General features: G+C 47.2%; 1 protein-coding gene across 4 annotated transcripts in view; it reads left to right on the forward strand.

The window, feature by feature from the left end:
• The window catches only part of TMEM71 (transmembrane protein 71), a 67,945-nt gene that overhangs the window by 30,668 nt on the left and 10,199 nt on the right, over positions 1 to 27,078 (forward strand). Inside the window, exons 7-10 of one of the 4 annotated variants that reach the window (XM_088449694.1) lie at positions 1,899 to 2,033; positions 5,871 to 5,984; positions 14,655 to 14,780; positions 17,590 to 17,662. In XM_088449694.1, the coding sequence (XP_088305820.1) occupies positions 1,899 to 2,033; positions 5,871 to 5,984; positions 14,655 to 14,780; positions 17,590 to 17,662 (448 nt within the window). The remainder of the gene's footprint in view (positions 1 to 1,898; positions 2,034 to 5,870; positions 5,985 to 14,654; positions 14,781 to 17,589; positions 17,663 to 27,078) is intronic. The other 3 variants (XM_088449695.1, XM_088449696.1, XM_088449697.1) reach the window with 3 other exon arrangements.

The following is a 27,078-nucleotide window of genomic DNA, read 5'->3' on the forward strand; positions in this document are numbered from 1 at the left end:
CCGCTCGTAAGCGGCCGCTCGTTCGTTCCGAGCGATGTTCGCACATCTGTGCATGCGTATGGGTTTTAGTACGCATGCGCGAACCAGTCAGTGCGGTCGAAAATCGTGTGCTCGCAAAATAGCGAGTGCCTGCTAATTTGAGTGACAGGATGAGGCGTTTGTGGGTGGTAACAGGGGAAGGTGCTTGAAAACGGGGAGTGGAGATCAGAACGGAGGCGTGCCTCATTGCATAATTAACAAAGTAGCGTCATCGACCACGTCAGTTGGGTGTCTTTTAGCCAGAACTGCTCGCATGATTGCGGTAGGAAAATGCAACCACAAGAATAGCGAGCAGTTCATACGCCGTTCGATGTACTCGATTAATCTAATAAATAGCGGAGATGACGTATGATGCGAACGGCCAGGGGGAGTTTTTTACAAAATAACGACCACATGTTTTGTTCGCTCGTTCAGACATAGAGGCGTCAACAGACCGCAAAGAGCGAACGGTCAATTTAAATAGCCAGCCCCTTTGTCTAAACGAGCGAGCGCAAATAGCGTCCGGCTCTGAATCAGACCCAGAGCACCGGAGGAAGATGCCGGGGGACCTGCCCATGCTGACACAGGTGTTACCTGCTATTCGCCACCTCACAGTGGCGGATAGTAACTCCATCAAATTCCGAAAATACATAATTTTCGGAATTTGATGAATAGTGTAATTTCCATATCCTCGTACTAATGTACTAATGTATGGGGAGTGTGGAAAGTAACGCAGGGGGACTTAACCAGGAGATATCAGTGATATCTTCTGTGTTAAGTCTCTTCATGAATACTAAAATAACAGTAATTAAGGAAAATGTCCTTAAAAACGTTATTTTAGTGTTGATGAATAGGCCCCTGAAAATCTAGAGGTACACACACACGGCTCTATGCATCATCACTTAATTTCTACAAAAGCAGGTGAAAATTAAGATTTTCTCCCTATTTTTGTAGAAATGAAGTGCCAGGGTAAATCATCATTCCTATAACGCAAGGGATATCACTGATATCTCCTGGTTACAATTGTCCCCTGATAATGTCCATAGAACCTGATTCAGACCAGCTCGCGAGCGCTGAGCGCTCGCAAGCGGGTCGATGTTGGGCAGGTGCGCATGCGCACGACGGAGGCTGCTCCGTCGTGCATATGCGTGAGACCCGTATAGCGACAGCCAAGCCGTCGCTCCGGGGTCTCGCACCAAAGGGGGCGTGCTGTCGATGGTGAGTGACAGCACACCCCCTTTGGTGGGCGTGCCGGGGGCATGGCTGCCCAGACGGAGGCATTCCCATTGGAACACCTACCGTCTGGGGCCGGCCCCACTGACATCACTAGTGATGTCAGTGGGAGTGCTTTTGGCTCTGATAGAGCCAAAAGCACTCCTGGGCTTGCGGCCAACGAGACCCTACCGCAAGGGTCTCGTCGCAAGCCCGATGGTCAAGACCATCGCGACCATCATCATGGACGCTCGCATAAGCTATGCGAGCGGCCAAAAGGCCGCACTATGAAAAAAAAAAAAAAGCCCTGATTCATAGCGGGCGCTCGTTCAGAGCGTCCGGCTCTGAATCAGGCCTATAGTCCCCATACTATACTATAGTGCGGCAATGGTGCGTTTAAGGGCAAACTGAGACGGATTAGCGCCAGTACAAGTGGGCTACTGAGTATGAACAGAATAGGTGGTGGCTACGGCACAATGAGGCCCTGGGTGTGCTTAGTGAATGAATCCCATTGATTCCAGATGGCCGGATAATATTGCAATGTACAGAAAGATTTGTGCGCTATGATTTCTATGACATCATTCATTAAACTGTGACGCAGAAAATTGTGCTTCGTTCTAACATGATGACGTATTGATGAACTTTTATTCACTTGTTTTGTACTGCAGAAAATGCTGGTATTGGTAATAAAGGAAACATGGCTGCGAGTCTGCTTCACGCTACCCCTCCCCCCAGGACAGGGGGCCGTGTCGATGAATCAGCGCAACATCCGCCTTCTGTGTCGCCCCAGCACATGGATCATGGTAGGAGCTTAGGAAATCTTCTATGTCATTGTAAGGTGGGATTGGTGACGTCACTGAGCCAATCTATGATATAATATCACATTATTGTCCGTACACAAGTTATTAAAAAAAAACTAACAACAGATTTTTGAGCTATGGGGCTGATTCGGAGTCAGATACCCAGTGCGCATACTCACCCTGTCACCCCTCGCTGTAGACTCCTTGCACACGCACTCACAAAAGGGGCGTGGCCTCGTGCCTGCTAACCCACACTCACTGTTGAATAACAAATGGGGGACTCGACTGCGTGTCACATCCCCGTTCTCGTCACACTAGGGGCTTGCCGAGCGCTCCGGGAACTACTGGTCAGCCCCCCAGCCTTTCCGGACACAGGACTTCATTCAGAGTCGGTCGAAGCGGCCGCACGGTCATACGCAGCCGATGTTCGCTTAACTGCGCATGCGTACAGTTCGCAATGCGCGTGCGCAAACTAGCGGCTACGATCAGAAATTTCTCTCTCCTTGAACACCGCCAAGTCGGTAGTTTGAGTGACAGATTGCGGCATTTGTGGGTGGTAACAGGGGAAGGTGCTTGAAAACGGGGGTGTGGAGATCCGAACGCAGGCGTGCCTCATTATGCGAACGGCGTTTTAAGGGAGTGCATAATTAACAAAGTAGTGTCATGGCACACATGACATGGGAGGTTTTACACTGACCTGATCGTAGTGCTTAAGAGAGGGCATGGTCAACCTTTAGCTCTACGACCAGTTCCGATGGTTTACGATGCTCGCGATTAATCCTTATGTAGCCGGAGATGACGTGTTATGCGTACGAGATGTGGGCGTATTTTTAGCGATCCGACCGCATCCTCCCCTTGGTCGGCCAGCTAACGATCTGACCTTAGGGACGCAACATGCGTGTGCATCATTTGCATATCCGGCCCCTTTTTCTATACGACCGTGCGGCCGCAACGACCGACTCTGAATGAAGTCCACAGTGTGGATGATGCGTGCATGAGCACGTCTTCCGCTATCACAGCTGCTTGGTGACACCATCCAAGGGGTTGGGTATGGGATGCTGGCGCTCGGGAAGCCAGCGTACGGGATCCTAGATGTCAGAATTCCAACGCCGACAGGGTTATTATTCCCCCCCCCCTCTGACCCTAATCCATTCCTAACCCTTTCTTCCACTAGTACCTAAGCCTAACCCTCCCCCTGGTGCCTAACCGTAACCCCTAATTGTAACCTTAGCTCTCCACCGGGACTCTGAGAGGTGTAGGTATTTTGGGCACGACTCACAAGGCAGCATTCGCATGCACCCGGTCGATGTTTGCGTTCTGCGCATGCATATGAATCACAGTCCGCGTGCGCGAACCGGGCCACTGCGATCGGGAAGCGATCACAGAGAGCACGCAGTCCCATCGCACAGTGATTGACTAGAAGTGTCCGTTTGGGGGTGGTGACGTGGGGGGTGCGACAGAACACAGGCGTGCCTCTGCGTTTGAACGCCGTTACAGGGGCGTGCATAATTAAGCCACTGCGAATGCATACGCAACTAGCGGTCTAGATGGCGACAGGAGGTTTAGCAGTTTGTGAGTGATGGCATGGTCAACCACAACCGTGCGTATGGGTCCGATGTTACCGATGTTTTTTAGCTGACTTGTGGATGTACGTAATGGGAAGTGGGCTGGCTTTATACAGTGGTGGGCGTCCTGTTATAGTGCTGCGGTTGCCGTGCGATCGCATTCATTAGCATATTTTAGCAGCTATCGGGTGCGTGTGCGAACGCAGCCTTGCAATCCGTGCTAAATCAGGCCCTTTGACCACATCCTATCTGAGGGGGTCACACCGAAATAGCAGAGCAGCTCTGTTCTTCTGGTGTTACCCCCTTCGGATGGGGTCACACCCCAATAGTGACGCCACTGGGTAAGCAGGCTGCTGTGGTCGAATGGATAAATGGCCGTGGACGCGTCCAAATGAAAACCAGTCCCTATATGTTTGGCGTGAAGCATTAGATAAATTGACCCCGTACACAGTGAATGTATCTAACGCAATGGTTCCGAAACTTTTCTGAGTCACGGCGTCCCAGAGAATCAGCATTTATTTCCATGGCACCCCTAGGCCAAAGGCTCCTAACTGAGAAACTGCTAAATGATTAAATGAAGTAAATTGTGCTCACCTGTCACTCTTTGCTGTTTCCTGTTCTACTACAGCACAGGTTCTCAAACTTGGTCCTCAGGACCCCAAACAGTGCATGTTTTGCAGGTCTCCTCACAGAATCGAAAGGGAAACAATTAGCTCCACCTGTGGATCTTCTAAAATGTGTCAGTGAGTAATGAATACACCTGTGTACTTTCTTGGTAACCTGGAAAACGTGAACTGTGTGGGGTCCTGAGGACCGAGTTTGAGAACCACTGTACTACAGTATTAGGTGGTAGACAGATTTGTGCTTCTCTTTGTCCACATAACTTTATGATTGGCAGACTTTGTTTTATCACATTGATCTAAAATAATTTTCTTTGGTAGTTGACCACCAACCTATGGCATCACTCCAAGTGCCCCGCGGAAACCCAGGGTGCCCAGCCAGTTTGGGAACCACTGATTTCCTAATGCATAACATAACAGATTTTGGGCCTGATTCAGACCCGCTCGCGAGCCCCGTAGCGAGTGAATTTTCACTCGCTGCGGAACTCACTACAAGACGGGGCGGCTGTCGATTGTGATTGACAGCTCGCACCGTTTTGTAGGCGTGCAGGGGGGGTGGCTGGAAAAACAGAGGTGATGTCAGTAGTGAGCTTCCTGCTCTATTTGAGCAGGAAGCTCACTGGGGCTTGCGGTGGACGAGACCCTACCACAAGGGTCACCCACAGCTTAGCGAGCGGCCTGGAGGCCGGTGACTAAAAAAAACGTCCCGCCCTGATTCAGAGCGAGCGCTCGCAAATAGTGAGCGCCTCTGAATCAGGGCCTTTGTTTTAAAGACATTGTGGCTGCCACTCTGGCACTGGTGAGATGATGGCTCATCTTAGCTTCAGTCCAGATATACTGTGAAATGAGCGAAAAGGGACTTAGGGGGCGATTCAACTGACCGGGATGTTAATAGCGCCAGGATGTTGATTCCGGAGTTATTCTTTTCTAGTCCAACTATAATCACTTAAGTTGGAGAATGCCGGTTCTCGCAACTAAAGCTGGGTGTTTATTCCCGAGAAACGCCATTTTCTGACTAAAGTGCCAGCCGCGAGGTTGGTAGCACCGTGATAAGCCAGGAAAACAGCTTTGCGGCCGGGACTTTAGTCACATTGTGAGCAGAAATTGCCCTAACACTACGCTAAATTGAATAGCTCCGGGAGCTCCCTCCAGGCGCTATCAGTAGCACACTGAATTGATTCGACCCCTTAGATAGGTATATAGGGCAGGGTGTAGAGGTAAAGTGCAGTGCTGTAGTTGTACACCTCTGTGCCCTGGGCCGCATCCTCCCCCCTGGCCACGGTGCATGTGATGTCATGATGTCACACATCAAGCGCTTGGGGAGTACAGGAAGCAGGAAGTTGAGTCCCAGACGCATCCTAAGAACATAGCAGGGCGCCTCTTCAGTCAGCCCACAAGGTGGAAAGGGTGGCGGGCTGTGTCTCCCAGGCGGCGGGCTGTGTCTCCAGGCCTTGTGCCCTGGTCGGCAGCACCGGTCACACACCACTCGTTATGGCCATGGCAAAATTGGTGAAGATTGCGAGCGAAGAGAAATGAGCGAATGTGAGTGGAGGACACTGTGCCGTTTCCTGCTAAATCTTGTCTAAGCAAGCTTTACCCATACAGCAACACAATGTGATCAAAATTATACTTTATTTGTTTTTTTTAATAAAAAGTGACTACGACTCTGCTTCCGATAGCACATTCCCTCAGTATGGCAGAGATGGAGACCTATGTAGAGGAAATGTCAGAGCATTGTTCCAATGGAGGATACGTGCACGTGGACAACGGTAGGAACTTGTAGCATATAATGAGATAAGTTGATTAAATATCAGTACCTTTTAAAGTATGGAACTATATATGTAAGTGTACAAATAAAGAGATAAAAAATTTACCATTGTACTTACTGTACATGTAGCTGTACCCTCTACCCATGAGGGAGTGTTTTGCTGCCGCAATCTGCGGAAGCGGCTGTCTCTACAGTGCGCGGCATAATATTTTTCGCAACCACAAGACCCCAGGCACAGTCATTGCCACACTATTGCTCCTGGTTCTACATCACCCACTGGCACCCGACTGCTTCTTTTTTTTTTTGTGCCCTAGGTGCCTTCTTTGCTCTCTCTACCCAACCTTGATTTCATATGTGCCTCCTGTGCATTTTTTTCATTGGACCTCACACGGTGCTTTTCTACTTTCCCACCATTACATTTATTGTTACACAAGTTGGTACTCCCTGGGCCAGTGTCATTACCAGCAGTCATGGATACCACGGATTGCTGGCCTTTCCAATTAGAATCCTTATTAGAACCCAGCTGGGCTCAGCCTCAGGCTAGAGATGACATAACACCTCTCTCAGGTGTTACCACTGACCTCCTGCACCGATGACTCATGCGGGGAATCACCCATCAGACAGCCACTATAAGAACCTGCTCAGTGCACTATTCCAGTGCCTGAGTATCAATTGTGCTCCACATAGATACTCTTGCCCCAGAACTACACTATTCAGTATAGTTTTCTGCCAGTGTTGTTTAAACCTCAGTTTACTCAACAGCAGCACATCTATACCCGCATTTCCATCTGCGGTGTTTCCAGGCAGACTCCTTATACTGTACCAGCTAAGTATTCTGTTGCTTTCATGGTGGGAACCAACCTGGGCCCTCACCAAGTAAAGTCCTTATCCTCTTGTGTTAAATCCTGGTGAAGTCCAATAGGGGGTCTTAGACTCAACACCAGGGTATTTGGTTGTTCGAATTCCACCAGTTTGCATTTATCACCTGTGTAGGTGTGTGTACTCTGATGCCCTTGCTGTCTGTTTCGAGCTACAGGTTTATTGCAATATATGCCATGTATCTCATTGCACACTAGGCATTGTTCCCACAGTGCCAACGTATCCGTGCCTCTTACTGCATGCTACGTGCTGTTCCCACAGTGCCAACACATCCGATCCTCTCACTACACGCTACGCGCTGTTCCCACAGTGCCAACGCATCCATTTCTCTCACTGCGCGCTACGCGCTGTTCCCACAGTGCAAACACATCCGTGTCTCTCACTTCACGCTACACGCTGTTCCCACAGTGCTAACGAATCCATGTCTCTCACTGCGCGCTATGTGCTGTTCCCACAGTGCAAACACATCCGTGCCTCTCACTTCGCGCTACACACTATTCCCACTGTGCTAACGCATCCATGTCTCTCACTGCGCGCTATGTGCTGTTCCCACAGTGCCAACGCATCCATGTCTCTCACTGCGCGCTATGTGCTGTTCCCACAGTGCCAACGCATCCATGTCTCTCACTGCGCGCTATGTGCTGTTCCCACAGTGCCAACGCATCCATGTCTCTCACTGCATTTGGGCTGATAGTGTATGGGGTGTACACTCCCACATTATACTGACCACACCCACACAGCACTGGCCATGCCCACATTACACTGACCACACCCACACAGCACTGGTCACTGCTCCCTTGCTTCCTATGATAGGCCTGTGATTTTTTTCTTTCCCAGGCCCGTCTGGCTATTCCATGTGTGTAGACTCCCTCTTTTATATATCTTTCCTTTTCAGAGGCAGGTAGGGTAGATTCTTGCACTGGATCACGTGTCACACACCAGCTGCTGTACTATACTGATTTATATACAAATTCTGCATGCAGCAATGTAATCACAAGAGAAATAGACTGGTAATGTTCCCAAGGGTAGGGTATGTTGTGATTATATACAGGTAAGAAAATTAGTCTATAAAGGGGCGCTCTTATATTAATACTTAACTTTAATTAAATATACCTTATATATGGTATAAAAATTACTTCAATTTATGGTACATGCAATGCGCCATCTTGTCACTGTGTTATGCTGAGTACACACTCAACCATGTGTACCCAGCACGATGTCGGTCTCGGCAGGGGTTACCGGTATCGGCAAATGCATGTCCGACAGGCGATGTCTCTGAGGACGCACGGGAGCGCGCATCGTCAGCAACATAGCGGGTACACACTGGCCGATGTGCCCGATAGGACATATCATCTAGTATTTACGTGGCTTTAGAGCGCCATAGTGGAAGATGGACGTCTCCCACTTAGCTCCCCAAGAGACCTTATCTACCTATATCTACCTATATCTGCCTAGTATCCTGTGACACATTTTTATTAAGCTCTGTTTTGCCCCATGTGATCCACTAGGGTCAGGTGGGCGTTATTCCGGGTCAGCAGTCATGGGACCCAGAGAAGGCATTTGGCAGGGTCAGTTGGCCATTCATTCTCCACCATTTTATACAGGTGTACTGGCCTTATACTCTGCCCCCTGCACCAACGTTTCAATCAATGGGATTGCAACCCGCCCTCTCCAAAATGACCAATGGAACAAGACAGGGGTGCCCTTTTTCACACCTGATCTTTGCTCTGGTTCTAGTGCTTCTCGTGGTGCAGGTGTGACTTTCTTCCCACGTTAAAGGGATCTCAGTGGGCTTGTCGTACTACATGGCTTAGCAATATCTGGAGATGCCATGCTCAGAAAAGGACCCACTGTCCTTCTCTGAGCATGTGCGGGGGTCCGCGTATTGTTAGTGACATCTAAAACTGGGCCCCGGAATGCTGCTGTTCTCCTGACTCCCTCTATTCTCCAACTATAGTGTTCATTCTAGCACCCTGCACCTGTCACAACCCATGCAGTTCCTCTTTCCTGCCTGGGGTGTCGCTTTCTGCTCTGGTGCTTCTAGCACACTCAGTTGATTCAACAATCTGCTGAGATACAGACCAGGGTGTGCTAGAAGCATCAGAGCAGAGAGTGACACCCCAGGCAGGAAAGAGGAACTGCAACAGTCGTTGTGACAGGTGCAGGGTGCTAGAATGAAGACCAAGCTATTACAAAACTTTAGGCGCGGAATGAGGATGACAGAGGTATCTGATCGGATACGCGCCGTTGCTTATCCAATCATGTGCGTTTAACACTTTATCACAGCTCACAATCAGTTTTCACCACACAGAATTCTAGAGCACAGGTTCTCAAACTTGGACCAAACAGTGCATGTTTTCCAGGTCTCCTCACAGAATCACAAGTGAAATAATTAGCTTCACCTTTGGATCTTTTAAAATGTGTCAGTGAGTAATTAATACACCTGAGCTCCTGCTGGGCGACCTGGCAAAACGTGACCTGTGTGTAGTCCCAATGACCAAGTTTGAGAACCACTGTTGATTCACTACGGAACGCAGCTGCGAATGCAATAGCGATTACGCATGCAGTTCAACTGCGAGAGTATGCTAATCCATTGCAATCGCTATCCCGTCGCAGCACTATACAAGGACGCCCACTTTACTTAGCACACATACTGCAAAACCATCTGTACAAACGAGGACCATCCCAGCCTCACGCACACTTGCACAAGCTCTGTCCTTACTCAGGAATTGTTAACTTCCACGCACGCTATGAAACCACAGGCTGCATACGGCGTCGCAGTGGATAATTTATGCACGGTATCTTAACGCACTGAGACACCTGCTGTTCACAGATCACCCCCCTCCCTCGTCACCTCCCACAAACGGCAATTCCTGTCTGGGGACTGATCGCAGTCCCCATCGCAGTGATTGCTTCGCACAGGCGCACTGCGACGTATGCGCAGTACACCACAATCGGCCGATTGCGTGCGTATTGGCAACTGCGTTCCTTGCTGAATCAAGCCCACAGTTCAACGTGAGTACATCGTTAACAGCAAGTTTACTGGGAAAGAAGAGTTATGTAAAGATTCATTAAACATTAAAATTCTCTTGAGATAATTAGCTTTAGAACTCTCATGGAGTTCTAGCTAATTATAGGTGGAATTCATCATTCCACCTCTCCATAAGTATCTATTCCGAAAAGCTGTCATTTTTGCGATGACAGCTTTTCGGGAAATAGATACTTTTCCCTGCCTACACTACCTTATCTCATCTGGAAACAGTGCTGCGCATGCGCTGTTACATCTGTAAAACCAGCGCATGCGCAGCACTGCCTACAGACGCGTTAAGTTTCGTACCCCCCCATCCCCGCTCACCTTCCCCCCCCCCGACTTACCTCTCCGCGCAGCAGCCTCCGGCTCCGTCCTGCTGGTCTGTCATGTGGTTTCCCAGCAGACCACATGACATATTAGAAAAAAATAAATTTTTTTTTTCTTTTTCTAAACTTTCTTGTGCTCTGCTGGGGAGCACACATGTCCGACCAGCCTCCGGAGCCTGAGGACGGAGCAGAGCGCCGGAGGGACTCGTCGGGGGACCTGCACACGCTGACACAGGTAAGTGGATTCTGCTATTCGCCACCTCACAGTGGCGAATAGTAACTGCATCAAATTCCGAAAATTGGTAATTTTCGGAATTTGATGAATACCACAATTTCCACATCCCCACACTAATGTACTAATGTACTAATGTATGGGGAGTGTGGAAATTAACGCAGGGGAACTTAGCAAGGAGATATCTGTGATGAATACCAAAATAAAGTTTTTTAAGGAAAATGTCCTTAAAAACGTTATTTTAGTGTTGATGAATAGGCCCCTATCTGCAAAGCTGAACTTCACCTTTAAGAAACAAATACAGCTTAAAAAGACTTCAGTAAAATAAAGATACTATTCGTGCCAGATAATTAATTTTAATGTACAGATATTTCCTTGCAGCTGAATGTATCTGTTCTGTTCTCAGTCAATAAATAACTGTTGGGCTTTCTGCAGGTATTATATTCAGCAATATCTCTTTGCTAATGCAGTGTGCATTATGTTATTTAATTGTGTTCTTGTATAACAACTTAAATAGCAAAGTGTGTTGGAACTCATACTGTACACCACAACAATGGTCTATATCTGGTCAGCATTAGGGGGAATACATTATTAATGTCTTTTGCGGCCTGTCATGCAATTTTACTGCAATTTAAATACATTTTCTTGCTCAGCAATTTTCACAAAGTGCTTAGAGCTTTAGTTATTTCACTCATTTTTAACCCAAGCTCTAAACCTAGTCCTATGGCTTAAGAAACATGTGTTGTTTGTGAATACAGCATTAACGGGGGATCATTAATCCCACAAGAAAACAAACCCGATAACTGTTGGAGTATGACAACAGTTTACAGGCTAAGGCCCGTATTCAATAAGTTTTGCACCCGCGATACTTTTTCGCCTGCCGGACTTTTCGCCTGTATCTCGTGTTTTGGGTGCGGAAACTTTTCGCGCGTGTCCCCGCGATTCCCCTTGTTCAATTTAAAAGTGCGCAAAAACGGCACCCGGCGAAACTTGAACAGGCAGAAAGTCCTCTCCAAAATGGGGTAATCAGCCTGACACCCCCGAAAAGATGCACTGACATGCGGGATCACTATGTATACCCCCGAATTGGCCTGCTGAAGGTATTTGGTATATTTAAATGGTCTCAATAGGTGCTGTTTTGCGTATTTGGATAAGGGGTGAAGAATAGCATATAGATTTTTTTTTTTTATGAAAAAAACTAGTCCAAGCAAATTTTGGATACCTGAAAATGGATGCTAGCATATTTTAAAGTTGTTAAAGTAAAATGTAAAAAATTGTGAAAAATCCACCTGCCGCAAGCACCAGCAAAGTAAAAAACACCTGGGGCATACTTGGGGGACCCCCCTGAGTCTATTTAGCTAGTTTTTAAGTTTGTCCCCCAACTTTGAACTTTTTCACTCCCAAAATGAAAGTACTTTTTTAGGGTGTTCTACAGTCTTTTTTTAATAACCTTTTGGGGGACTGTCTTAAGCCTGCACGGGGGTTCCCGCAATGTTGCACCCCAAAACCCCAATTCTGCACTTTTTTCCGCATGCAATTCATAGGCGAAACTTTTTCGCCAGGTCCATTGCATTGACATTCCGCCTAGGCGAAAAGTATTTGAAATTGAATACGGCGAAAAGTTCCGCCTGGCAAAATTACATCACCCGCGATACTTTTTTGCCGAAATGGACTTTTCTCTTCAAATTGAATACGAGCCTAAGAAGTTACACTGTAGAGACAATAGGTGGCACTGTTTTTTAAGTTATGACCGCTTTATTGTAGAAACTTCTTGGTAGTCCTTCATGTTATAGTTTAACACTTATTTGTTTTATCGCATAAACTTCCCCGCTTGTTTGACGCTTGAACAGCAAAGCATATTCTGCAGCAAGTTGTGGGCCCTGGCAGAGCACATAGAAGAATACAGGCAATCTTTCAGTGAAATCTGCAGAATGTTTGTCATTAGTCATTCAGCACTGTATTTCAAAGGGAGTAGAGAAATAATAAAAAAAAATGTCTGGCAGCTAAAAGACAGACAGGCCAGAGAAACTGTTTATTAGTCGAAGATATCAAACTAAGTCAGTTAAGTTATGAGGCTACTGCAAAAAGCATGTTGGATGCATCACAGAAGCTGCGTAAAACATCAGGTCTAAAGCCGTTTCTACTGAGGAAACTATACCTAATGAGACAGGAGAAAGTAAAGGACTTTGTATGTAATACTATAAACAGCAGCTCAACGTCTATCAGTAAATCCACATGGTCGCCATACTTCTGTGCAGTCTGGAACATAGGGCCTGATTCTGAACTGCACGCAATCCGCATCCCGTGAAATGCTCATGTAGTTCAGCAATTTTTTTAAACTGAAAATTTCCAAAAACTCCTCTGGTGCATAAAGTGTACACACAAAGGTGCTGTTGTGATCGGGACAGAAGCGTTGTGGAAAAGTGATGAGCGTTCCTGAGAGGTTACTGTGAGGTGGCTGCGAAGCGTTCCCAGACACACAGCCACAGGCATAAGAGTCCATGGTCAGATGGAGAAATGGCACCTGCCATAGGGCCTGGTGCAAGTCTCCATGGTGTGACCGATGGTGACGTATAAGGACACACAAATCGGTATTACAGCGTGCACGGTGCTAAAAGTCGGCATCTCAGTCCTTGCACATTTGCCGAACGGATGTACTCAAGGGGAGGTGTTTGATTCGGCATTTGCATAAATTTGCAGATGGACGACCGCTATTAGATGCTGACACGTCCGCTTCTGTGTGTGACTCAGAACCAGCCGGCTAGTGTGCACTGATTAATGCCTCGGAAACTAGGTCTGAAGCAGTAACACTGGATGTTGTGAAAACCCAGGTCCATAGATGAACACCAGCGCACCCTACTGTCACCCTACTGTCACCCTACTGTCAAGTCACACATGACGTGGAATCCACAGAAATAAACGCACACAATAAGCGAATGAGAGCAAGTGTCAGGTGTGATAAACAGGGATGCTTGAAGGAAGATTGCTCAGCATCAATAGAGCAGAAGAACAGTGCAAAGGTCCAAAAAGGTCATTAAAGGTGTAATTGTTGCATAAAATCTAAAGCCACACGAGCTACAATTTCCTAAACTAAGACCAGACCACTCGATCTCATGTACAGTGACTTGTGTGGTCCTATGAAATGACCCACACTAGGGACCTCATTCAGAGCCACTTGCAAAATGCGAGCGCTCGGTCTGAATGAGGGCGGCCACTTCTCTGCAATGAGCCGGCCTCCTGGCCGCTCGCTAAGCTGTGGGTGACCAAACGCCGCCGTTTGGCCAGCCACCCCCCCACCCCGCCTACAAAACGTGGCGAGCTGTTGATCACCATCGACAGCCGCTGCTTTTGTAGTGAGCCCCGGAGCGAGAGAATTTCTCTCTCGTTCTAGGGCTTGCACACTCGCAGTGCGGCCACTGCGCGTGCGCAGGGCCTCAATATCGACCCGCTTGCGAGCGGATCTGAATGAGACCCTAGGAGGTAACAGATACATATTAAGCTTTACAGACAACTTATTAAGATGTACAATCACTTACAGTATCTAATGAAGTACAAAGATAGAGTTAGTAGTCTTACAGCCTATCAGGAGCTATGTCTTATCTTCAAGAAAAGACACAGCCAATCAGAGGCCCTTCGGAGCAAGTTAGCTCAGTTCAAGGTTGTTGTTTTTTTTAATTCCGAGAGAATTACATCTGGCCAAGCCAGGAACGAGAGAAGAGGTAAGTATAAATTTAGGGATGATACAGTATATGTATGACGAAAATGCTTTGCCACTGAAACGTTGAGCACAGGAAGACTCTTGTCACGTGTACTATTGAAGCCTCTGAGTGCCGCACGTACTTTGCTCTTTTATATCTATCTATATATATTAATGTAAAGAATGGCATTTTTTTTCAAATAAATTTTTTTACTTTATCAATATAGTGCCACTAATTATTTTTTTTAATGTTAAAAGTGGACAATACAGTACTTTAATACACATTTTAGAAGGGGCACCAGATCCTTACCAACGTTGGGCTAGTTATCTCACGGTAAGGGGGACGGTATGTTTGTCATGAAAATGCTACATTTCGCATCCTACTGCAGGTGTATAATGTGCAGACGTGTTATAGAGTCCATCCGTCTCTAGTTCAGAACACTTCAGTTCTTTATTGTTATAATCCTCAAACAAAACAAATGTATTTTTTCAATGTCATTTTACAGGTGTCTGCACAGTTTCATATGATATTACAAACTGGACTCCAGCAAGGAAGCGGAACCTAAACAAAATGTCTCAACATCCTGAATACCCGGCTGTAACGGTGGAAGCGGTCTTTGCAGAACAAGTTGGTAAGGGACCCCCATAGTTGTGATGTGTGGTTATGAAACGGTATAGTCTATATTTGATGGCCTTGAAGTGCTAACTACACACAGAAACTGAATAGAACTTTTTTAAGCAGTGCAGATAAACTCCCTCCTGGCTGATGACAGCCTCCATCAACCCCCAACCAGCAGCATCAACTTACATATCAAAACAATTATCTAAAAATAACGAGACCAGACAAGTATTAGTGGGGCAATTAGGTCAGCTTTATTTAAATATTAAATTATGCTATTCAGTTAAAAAAATAATATATGGTGGCAAAGAAAGAACGGCCAATTACTGCACTAAACTCCACCTTCCTGGTTATTTAACAAAACATTTGGAACAATGATAAGGGCCAACTGCCAGTCCAACAGCCCAAAATGAGGGCCATCCGCCAGCCCATTCAGATGGGGGCCATTTGCCAGCCCAATCAGTTGGGGGCCATCTGCCAGCCCAATCAGATGGGGGCCATCTGCTAGCCCAATCAGATGGGGAGCATCTGCCAGCCCATTTCAACATCAGCTTTTCCTCGATATCTTGACTCCCTTCTAATGACCATTATGACAGGCCCACCCGGAATGATGGTGCCGCTGACTCCAGTAGGGTATAAAATTAGTCTAAAAAGGAGTACCCTATGGGAGTGCCCTTAAGATCTATTAGATCAAGGTGGCCCCTTTACTGACTGGCGATCTTTCACGCCCCAAAATCTGACATGAAATGACGGAGGGATTCCTAGACCAAAGAGACTGATTGACTGCCTGCACTAGCATACAAAAGGCTAAAACCCCTCCCTCTAAGGCCCTAAGCTATGTAATAGGTACACTAAAGTTGAGTACACATTAGACGATACGCCGTCCGAAAAAAGAAGTTTTCCAATAGTATGTAACCCCTCTAACATTTATTCTGGTAATTTGTACATGAAATCTTGCTAAATTGCATACCCATAGCTAGGATGATATGGAGATATTGAGCTTGTTAAATGCTGGGTCAGACTGGGATATGAATGGTCCACTGGGGAAGCAATAGCCCATGAAAAAGGGTTTATGTGTGGAGAGGGTATCGCCAGTCCATGGAAAGAGCGTGTTTAACACTTGACTAGTCCAACCGGGATGTAGTTTATATCCTGGCTGTCGGGATGCCGGGGCTCAGAATGCCGGCTCCGGAATCCCGACACCAGTGAGAATCCTGGCACCAGCAACCCGACTGCTGGCATCCCGACGGCAAGTAATGGGGCTAGGTGGAGGGTTAGGGGTTAGGGTTAGACATTAGGCGGAGGTTAGGTTTAGCACTGGGGGGGGGTTCGGTTTAAGGGTAGGGTTATGTAAGATCTTATGAGCAGGGCCTTCTACCTTCTTGTGCTTCTCCTTACTATACTTTCATCTACTTCTATAGGGGGGTATCCACTAGATGATTAAGTTGAACGATTGAATGATAACGATAAAATTGTTCGATAATCGTTCGATAATCGTTTGAAAATCATTTGAAAATTTGGTCTTTTAGACATCCATCATCGTTCAAACATGCTGGTCAACCTGACGATATCGTCAGATTCAGCATGTTTGCAGATAATTAATTGTGCCTGCACTGAACGACATATCGACATATCGTTCAGTTGGGCACCTTGCAGTGTAGTGAACGCCTGAACGATAAAGATATAGTTATCGTTCAGTCTTTTCACTGTCGGGTAGGGGATATATGCTTATATGGGTGTTATGGTCGCTACTGTAGCAATGTATATTATCCATGTGCTTGTCCTGTATTGTATTGTATTGTATTGAAAGTCTTTGGTCACCTATTTGTTTATATACTTTGTTTAGCGCGGTGGAACACTTGTGGAGCCATTTAAATAAATAATAATAATTATAATAATAATACGGTTAGGATATACATGTTTTCCAGGTATAATGGTTTGGTTACACTCAGCTGTCTAAGGGCCTCATTCAGACCGACTCGCAAGCGGCTGTCCGCTCGTAAGTGGGTCGATGGTGTGCACTGCGCATGCGCACGACGGAGGGAGCTCCGTCGTGCGCATGCGCCAGACGCGACGAGCGAAGGACTTTCCTTCGCTCGTTGTGTCTGATCAAAGGGGGCGTGCTGTCGATGTTGATTGACAGCACGCCCCCTTTGGTGGGCGTGCCGGGGGCGTGCCTCCCAGACGGGGGCGTTCCCAAGGGAACGCCTACCGTCAGAAGCCGGCCCACTGACATCACTAGTGATGTCAGTGGGAGTGATTTTGGCTCTGATAGGGCCAAAATCACTCCGGGCCTTGCGGTTGAGAAACTCAACCGCAGGCTCCGGCTCGCAGTGGCGATGGTCGCGATGGTCAAGACCATCACGGCCATCAACCTGCACGCTCATATAGGCTGTGGGTGGTGACCCACAGCTATACGAGCGTCCAGAAGGACGCTCCATAACTATGGAGGACGGCCCTCATTGAGAGCGTGCGCTCTGCTCAGAGCGTCCGGCTCTGAATGAGGGCCTAAATCCAGAGCAGATTAGGAGCTGTGATGTAGGGAGTGGGTCTGGCCAGTCCAACACTGGTTAAATGATCAAAATAGGCCTAAATAACCACTGGCATGACTGCATACACCTGGTCCCCTGACACAGCATATCTGCAGGAAAAGGAACGTTAGTGTATGTAAGCCATAGTAGAGGGAGGATCTGTTTTGCAGATTTAGCCCCCATATAAAGAATTGCAGGTCTCCTCTTTAAATGTTCCTCTGACGCTTGGAATGTTGGGCATATGTACATTCACATTGTAATACATATATTGCATATGTGTTTTTTTTTCAGATGCTGAAGGATGGAAGAAGTATAGTCATGTTGTCATAATTGTATTCTGCGTCTTCATTTTATTATTTGCAACGTAAGCGAATATTTTGTACATTATATTATTATTATAATGCATTTGATGCACTTATGTTAATGGAAAGACAGGAATCAGCCATTAGGCACATCAGGTCTGCCATAATACTTCTGGTTACAGCCAATCAGCACTTGTCAGGTGTGTACCAATTCGGTGACTACAGCACATGGCTGACTACTTGTTTTCTATATAGGAACACCATGAGGGAGGGCAGGTTACCCAGGCTTCAGCGAGCTGTGTATAAGGACAATGACCCCCCCCCGCGGTGCGCATCGCTGCTTCCTAGGGGAATGTACAGATGTGTCCACATACACCTATCCTCCGTGCGTTACAAGCCGCGCTACACATAACGCAGGAGCTCCGTGTGACTCGGTATAGCCGAGCTTCTATTCGTGTAACTTTTTACCTTCAAATGCGTCTTTTTTGGGGTGCACTGCGCCCCAGACGTGAACCCCTTAGTGTTAGGGACTGCTGGTAACAGAGAAGCCGTGACGTGGCCCAGCAGCCTCCCATGTATTTGCAAATGCATGCAACTAATATTTCTGAATTTATATGACCATATAGTCTTCATATATTGTTGCAGGTATTATTCAGTGTGCTGAGGTACAATAGGGGGTTAAATCCCCCTCCTTTCTCTACTTAGTATGACCCCTCCCTTTCATGCACCTGATTAGTTCTGCTAGATTGATTGAGCAGCTGCCATTTTTGTTTGTTTGTTATGAGTTGCATGAAGGAGCCAGCATTAGTAGGGCATGCTGGTTCTAGTAGTGCTAGTTGGAGTTCCCAGGGGTGACTCCCAGGTAAGCTGGCTCTCAATTTGGATGCATTTATGTATGTGCCTTTATCATGAGGCCTTACATTTGACAAAATTATATATGTGCCTTTATCATGAGGCCTTATAATTGGTATATTTTACATTTGGGGTGAGCGTTTGGGCGTAGGGCCCCCGGGACTGGTCTGGCTGGGCCTCCTCAGGGCATCACCACTTAATACACATAGTTGCTTTTCACATCACCTTTTATGTTTGTTTATTATTCATGTATTTTTTCACATATATTTTAATCTCTCATTCCACACTTAATGATTATTCACACACAGCTATACTTTATACTGCACTGTCACTCTTTTTCCATTTTCGTGTGATGCCCTGGGGGGGGTCCTGGGCTGGACGTTTTTTGGGGTGCACTGCGCCCCAGACGTGAACCCCTTAGTGTTAGGGACTGTTGGTAAGAGAGAAGCCGTGACGTGGCCCAGCAGCCTCCCATGTATTTGCAAATGCATGCAACTAATATCTCTGAATTTCTATGACCATATAGTCTTCATATATTGTTGCAGGTATTATTCAGTGTGCTGAGGTACAATAGGGGGTTAAATCCCCCTCCTTTCTCTACATAGCCGAGCTTCTATTCGTGTAACTTTTTACCTTCAAATGCATCTTTTTCGCACAGCGATGCGAATAGATAGCACAAGCTATGTTACAGTGTTACAGTTGCATAAAAAGACATTTGTTGCTACCAACTGACGCCACGGCATGGCGCGACTAGTGGACTGGTTAACGCGCAAGGAGGCTAGATGTATGAGGACCCTTCTGTATGGTATGTTTCAGAGTAGCTATGGCCACACCTCCCATATTGGACCACACCCCCCGTATGACCTGATGATGCTGCATGCGGCTGGCGTTTCTCCCCAGTTGGCGCTATTCCTGCTCCTCAAAAAGGCTTCGTTCTGCGCCAGCCCAGATAAGTTCCAACCTATACTTTTAATAGGAACATGCGCCCGTATGCTACACTTTGGCGGAGAACTGGTGCACTGTAGCTCCTGTATAAAGTAACAGGAACAGTAGTGCGCTGTTTAAAGTAAAGAATAAATTATGGGCAGCATGCCCCCTCTTACATATCCTTAACCAGTTACAAACATGATGCCTCCCTGCCATAGAGAAGACCATGGGGGTTTTAAGAAATGAACGGGCATGTATATGGGATTTAGGCCCTCATTCAGAGCCGCTCGCTAGCGGCAGTACGCTTGTTCCGAGCGATGTTCGCACATCTGCGCATGCGTACGGTTTTTAGTACGCATGCGCGAACCAGTCAGTGCGGCCGAAAATCGTTTGTACGCGCTATAGCGAGTGCCTGCTATTTTGAGTGACAGAATGAGGCGTATGTGGGTTGTAACAGGGGAAGGTGCTTGAAAACGGGGAGTGGAGATCAGAACGCAGGCGTGCTTAAAGTCAAAACGGGCGTTTTAAGGGAGTGCATAATTAATACAGCAGCGTCATTGACCACGTCACTTGGTTGTTTTATAGCCAGAACTGCTCGCAAAATAGCGGTTGGAAAAACCAACCACAAGAATAGCGAGCAGTTCATACGCTGTACGCTGTACGATGTACTCGATTAATCTAATAAATAGCTGACATGACGTATGGTGCGAGCGGCCAGGGGGCGTTTTTATCAAATAAACGAGCGTATGTTTTGCTCGCTCGTTCAGACTTAGAGGTGTGAACAGACTGCAATGTGCGAACGGATCATTTGAATAGCCACCCCTTGTTTTTGAACGAACGACTGCAAATAGTGAACGGCTCTGAATGAGGGCCTTAGTCAGCATGTCTACATTAACAATGTAGACATTCATTATGTCAACACCAAAATGTCGAATTTTACTGTGTCGACATAGTTCAACACTTGCAAAATGTCAACAGTCTTAAAATGTTCACATATGACATGTTAACATTTTTACAATAGAATTGTTAGGGTTAGCATTTAGGTTTAGGGTTAGCATTAGGCCTACAGCTAGTGTTAGAGTTTGGGCTAGTATTAGGCAATGGCGTAAATATAGAGGGTGCAGGGGATGCGCTTGCTATGGGGCCTGGCAGGTTTAGGTTCCCCGCCAGCTCAGCAAGCATGCCCCTGCACCCTCTGTAGCATGGCCGGCCAAGTTGCTGGTGCAACTGGGAGCGTTGGTCTCTGAAGAGATCGGAGACTAAAGACACCTCTGATCACTTCAGAGGCCAGCGTTCCCAGTGATGCAGTGCGTGGGTGACGTTATGACATCACTTTTGTCACTCGCGATGAGAAGAGCCTGCGCTTGCTGATGGATCTGGTTAGATCTAGTCAGTGGCATCGTATACACGGGAGGAGAGCTGACGGCGTGGACTGGAGTGTTGCACAGCGGTCAGTGTGAGAGGTAAGTATGACACAAGGGAGGGGAGCCACACCATAGGGGGCACTACTATGGGCATTACTGGGGGCACTGCATTAGGGGCATTACTGGGGGCACATCATAAGGGGCACTGCATAAGGGGTACTACCGGGGGCACAGCATAAGGGGCTTTAATACAGGGGGCATTGCATAAGGGGCTCTAATACAGGGGGCATTGTATAATGGGCACAACTATAGGGGGCATTGTATAATGGGCACTGCATAAGGGGCACTGTATAGGTAGACCAATGGGGGCCCCGAGTAAATTTTGTTATGAGGCCCCCATACCTCTGGTTACGCCCCGGGTATTATGGTTGCCGTTAGGGTAAGTGATAGGGCTAGCATTAGGGCTACTGTTAGGGTAAGTGATAGGGCTAGCATTAGGGCTACTGTTAGGGTTAGTGATAGGGCTAGCATTAGGGCTACTGTTAGGGTTAGTGATAGGGCTACTGTTACTGGTAAGGATTAGGGTTAGTGATAGGGCTACTGTTACTGGTAAGGATTAGGGTTAGTGATAAGGCTACTGTTACTGGTAAGGATTAGGGTTAGTGATAGGGCTACTGTTAGGTAAGGATTAGGGTTAGTGATAGGGCTACTGTTAGGGTTAGTGATAGGGCTAGCATTAGGGCTATTGTTAGGGTTAGTGATAGGGCTAGCATTAGGGCTACTGTTAGGGTTAGTGATAGGGCTAGCATTAGGGCTACTGTTAGGGTTAGTGATAGGGCTAGCATTAAGGCTACTGTTAGGGTTAGTGATAGGGCTAGCATTAGGGCTACTGTTAGGGTTAGTGATAGGGCTAGCATTAGGGCTACTGTTAGGGTTAGTGATAGGGCTAGCATTAAGGCTACTGTTAGGGTTAGTGATAGGGCTAGCATTAAGGCTACTGTTAGGGTTAGTGATAGGGCTAGCATTAGGGCTACTGTTAGGGTTAGTGATAGGGCTAGCATTAGGGCTACTGTTAGGGTTAGTGATAGGGCTAGCATTAAGTCTACTGTTAGGGTTAGTGATAGGGCTAGCATTAGGGCTACTGTTAGGGTTAGGATTAGTGCTAGGGCTAGCATTAGGGCTACTGTTAGGGATAGGATTAGGGTTAGTGATAGGGCTAGCATTAGGGCTACTGTTAGGGTTAGTGATAGGGCTAGCATTAGTACTACTGTTAGGGTTAGTGATAGGGCTAGCATTAGGGTTACTGTTAGGGTTAGTGATAGGGCTAGCATTAGGGCTACTGTTAGGGTTAGTGATAGGGCTACTGTTAGGGTTAGTGATAGGGCTAGCATTAGGGCTAGTAATAGGGCTAGCATTAGGGTTACTGTTAGGGTTAGTGATAGGGCTAGCATTAGGGCTACTGTTAGGGTTAGTGATAGGGCTAGCATTAGGGTTACTGTTAGGGTTAGTGATAGGGCTAGCATTATGGTTACTGTTAGGGTTAGTGATAGGGTTACTGTTAGGGTTAGTGATAGGGCTAGCATTAGGGTTACTGTTAGGGTTAGTGATAGGGCTAGCATTAGGGCTACTGTTAGGGTTAGTGATAGGGCTAGCATTAAGTCTACTGTTAGGGCTAGCATTAGGGCTACTGTTAGGATTAGTGCTAGGGCTAGCATTAGGGCTACTGTTAGGGATAGGATTAGGGTCAGTGATAGGGCTAGCATTAGTACTACTGTTACTGGTTAGGATTAGGGTTAGTGATAGGGCTACTGTTACTGGTTAGGATTAGGGTTAGTGATAGGGCTACTGTTACTGGTAAAGATTAGGGTTAGTGATAGGGCTACTGTTACTGGTAAGGATTAGGGTTAGTGATAGGGCTAGTGTTACTGGTAAGGATTAGGGTTAGTGATAGGGCTACTGTTACTGGTAAGGATTAGGGTTAGTGATAGGGCTACTGTTACTGGTAAGGATTAGGGTTAGTGATAGGGCTAGTGTTACTGGTAAGGATTAGGGTTAGTGATAGGGCTAGCATTAGGGCTACTGTTAGGGTTAATGATAGGGCTAGCATTAGGGTTAGTAATAGGGCTAGCATTAGGGTTACTGTTAGGGTTAGTGATAGGGCTAGCATTAGGGCTACTGTTAGGGTTAGTGATAGGGCTAGCATTAGGGTTACTGTTAGGGTTAGTGATAGGGCTAGCATTAGGGTTACTGTTAGGGTTAGTGATAGGGCTAGCATTAGGGTTACTGTTAGGGTTAGTGATAGGGCTAGCATTAGGGTTACTGTTAGGGTTAGTGATAGGGCTAGCATTAGGGCTACTGTTAGGGTTAGTGATAGGGCTAGCATTAAGTCTACTGTTAGGGTTAGTGATATAGTGATAGGGCTAGCATTAGGGCTATTGTTAGGATTAGTGCTAGGGCTAGCATTAGGGCTACTGTTAGGGATAGGATTAGGGTCAGTGATAGGGCTAGCATTAGTACTACTGTTACTGGTTAGGATTAGGGTTAGTGATAGGGCTACTGTTACTGGTTAGGATTAGGGTTAGTGATAGGGCTACTGTTACTGGTAAGGATTAGGGTTAGTGATAGGGCTACTGTTACTGGTAAGGATTAGGGTTAGTGATAGGGCTACTCTTACTGGTAAGGATTAGGGTTAGTGATAGGGCTAGTGTTACTGGTAAGGATTAGGGTTAGTGATAGGGTTACTGGTTAGGATTAGGGCTACTGTTACTGGTTAGGATTAGGGTTAGTGATAGGGCTAGCATTAGGGCTACTGTAACTGGTTAGGATTAGGGTTAGTGATAGGGCTAGCATTAGGGTTACTGTTAGGGTTAGTACTAGGGCTAGCATTAGGGTTACTGTTAGGGTTAGTGATAGGGCTAGCATTAGGGCTACTGTTTGGATTAGAGTTATGGGGCCCATACATCTGCAAAGCATAGACCCAAATGCTTGTTCTGCAGATGCCAGGATCGGGGGATATGAAAATTTCAACATTATGGACAATCTCGATTCTCCAATTCTGCATAAAAAATTTTCAGAATCGACACATCATGGATTTTTAACATGTTGAATTTACCCAAATGGATTGTCGATCATCAATCACCACAGATCAGCGCCTTTGATTGCCGATCGGCGTCAGCAGAACAGGGAATCGGGCCGTAGATGTAAGGTTAGGGCATATGGCTAGTGTTTTAGTTTGGGGTAGCATTAGGGTTACCGTTACAGTGTTATGAACCATATTCTCAGCGGCTGATAACCCCTACACAGAACATGGTACGGGATGTTTTTCACCATTAACAGCCACCTTTTCCGGAACCGCACTGTTTACTGGTACTAGGTATACTTGCCTACTCTCTTGAAATGGTCGGGAGCCTCCCAAAAATCGGGTGTTGCTTCCGGCCCACAGTAAGAGTCTCCCGGCCAGCGCCACACGCCCGCACCTCCCGACCTTTCGCCGGCATCCGCTCTCACCTTGCATAGGTGGCAGGTACGGGGGGTACTGATGACGCGATGTGCACTAAATCGCGTCAATGTGGCCCTGCCCCTGGCTACACACTGTGTAGCGGGGGTGGGGCTATGATGACGCGATCACGTCCCCGCCCCCACTAACAAAACCGCATCATGCCCCCTAGTTGCGCCTTGCTGGCTGCCACCTCCCAGAAGAGGCAGCCAGATTGTCGACAAGCCTGGTACTAGGGTGCCACCTGGACTTGATCCCAGTAGTATATAGTTGTTAACAGTTGAGAGTGAGATAGTCAGGAAGACTCGCAGCTATGGAGCAAATAACTGTCCTAGAGTCCCAGGACAGGCAGAGATCCAAAAGCAAGGGCCAGTAAACGTAGCCAAGGCCAAACATACTGACTACAGCATTAGAAAGTATAACAAACTTTCAGTAACAAGGTACAAGAGCTAGCCTAGGTAAACCTAACACCAGCAATGAGTGTATTTGTGTAGGTCCTGGCCAAATAGATGCTGGATAGAATCCATATATTATCAGAAAGTGTGGACTGATGAGTCTTGCAGGAGCTGAGAATTCAGCTGCAATGTAAAATCCTTGTTATCAGCAGATCAGACAGCACCGTGCGTATGGTCGCTTAGCAACCTCCAGTACACAGAGACACAACACAACAGACCTGGTATTGATTCTGAGACAGCAGTGCAGCAACACATATAACATATAGGGTTAGTGTTAGGGCTAGCATTAGGCTTACTGTAAGGGTTAGGGCTAGCTACATAGGAATAGAGATGTCAGGAAGGTAACTTCTAATGGCCGGTGGGAATGTTTATTAGTTTTTAAAACACTGCATTTGAGGTGGCGAGAGGACCTCCACGGCGAAATGGCAGAAAGACGTTCAGTAACGCTGGCCAACACAGACGTTAAGAGAGTGTATACCCTCTGTGTCGCCTACGATAAACGCTGCCTCGCGTCGTCAGCGATATCATTAGCGAGGGTCATTCTGCAGCCTGCACCCACCGTCGCTCAGTCGCTGCCAGCATCGTCAAGTGTCTATGCACCCCTGCCCGGTCCCATCGCTAATGAGGTCATACACACTACACTAGACAGCGTCTAGTGCAGGCCTGGCCAACCTGTGGCTCTCCAGCTGTTGTGAAACTACAAGTCTCAGCATGCTTTGCCAGAGTTTTAGCATTCCCTATAGCAAAACTGTGGCAAGGCATGCTGGGACTTGTTGTTTCACAACAGCTGCAGAGCCACAGGTTGGCCAGGCCTGGTCTAGTGTGTACCGGCCTTCAGAAGTGGGATGAGAACCCAGATAGAACAGTGTCCTGTAGACCTAGAAATTGTAGCCTTTGTATAACAAGTGAGCAGTCACAGTGCTGCAGAGCGATGCTGGGGTATTAGAGGTGAGTAACTCTGATTTACAAATGCCCCATTAGTGCAGCAGAAGACAGCAGAGACTCTGGCACTTTCCTCTCTTGTACCTTGACTACATTCCAAGTCAGTTCAGGGAATGGCGCATCTGCAACTGGGCAGAAGACTATGGCATCTCTAGGGGTGGTCCAAGAGCATAAAACAGCATGCCCCTTCTTCTGCTTTGAGATTGCCATACCTACCAGAAAAGGACTGGGACTCTCTTTGAGCCCCCTAGAAGGAATTTAAAAACAACCCCAATCGGTATGCGTTTGTGATGCCGGCGGTCGCTATGCCGACCACCGGCATCTCCACTATAGAATCCCGGCAAGGGTTAATTAACCTACGCCAGGAGACCGGGATGCCAGGCGCCGAGTGCGGACAACCGCCGGGGGGGGGTTAGGTTTAGGGTTTCCTGGAGGTTGTTAGGTTTAGGCTAGGGGGAGGGAGGGTTAGGGTTAGGCACCCCCAGGAGGAACTTAGGGTTAGGCACCCCCCCGGGGGACTTAGGTTTAGATGGCGGGGAAGGGGGGGTTAGGTTTAGGCACTTAGAGGGGGGATTATGGTTAGGCATGGGGGGGAGGTTAGGGTTAGGAACCCTTAAGGAGTGTTAGGGTTAGGGGGTAGATTAGGTTAGCTAATACTTACCCTTCGCTCGATCAGGATTTCCTTCCACTCGGGCTGGCGCTGCCAGGATTTGAACCGCCAGCCTTCACGTATGTATTCCCTCCAATCTTATATACCAGACAGAACGCTCACAACACCAACTGAGTTCATCTTTGTTAAACCTGCTTACTTGATAGCTGGTACCCAATCAGGATGATCTCTCATTCACGGATGTCAACCCGTTTACCGTCAGGAGCTCCTTGGACCAGCGAGTTGCACTGGGGAATCATTTGGCTGCAATAAGTGGAACTTTTGGTGCAAAAAGATATATGATGCTGCATTGATTTGGCCCTGCACTAACAATCCACTATGGCTATACTATTACTATGTAAATATTGTCTTTATGCACCTTGATATATCTGTTCCACATCACTGACTTTACTGAATATATAAGATACCCCAGGGGGGGATTTCCCACTAGGCATGTGAGGCACGTGTTTAGTGGCACCACTTGATGGGGGTGGCACAGCAGGAGCTCCTGCATTAGTACTCTGGTAGGCCACCGACCATCACGGGCAACGAATTGTGGTGCAGGAGGTTGGGGAATGAGTTTGGGTCAACACCCTGTTTGTCCAGAGGCATCGGGACTGACCACGACATAATGTTGGCGAATTTGGAAGTGACCTAAGAGGGGCCAATGGTAGAATAGCAGCTAGTGATATTGTACCTGACTCCATCGGCTCCTGGGCTTCACTATTAGCAGCAATGTTTCCATATTGTCAATATGTTAGTGATTGTTTTTCCTACATTCATAGACACTGTC

Source organism: Taudactylus pleione, unplaced genomic scaffold (assembly GCF_031769625.1).
Source record: "Taudactylus pleione unplaced genomic scaffold, aTauple2 ptg000493l, whole genome shotgun sequence".
In the NCBI taxonomy this organism is placed as follows: Eukaryota; Metazoa; Chordata; class Amphibia; order Anura; family Myobatrachidae; genus Taudactylus; species Taudactylus pleione.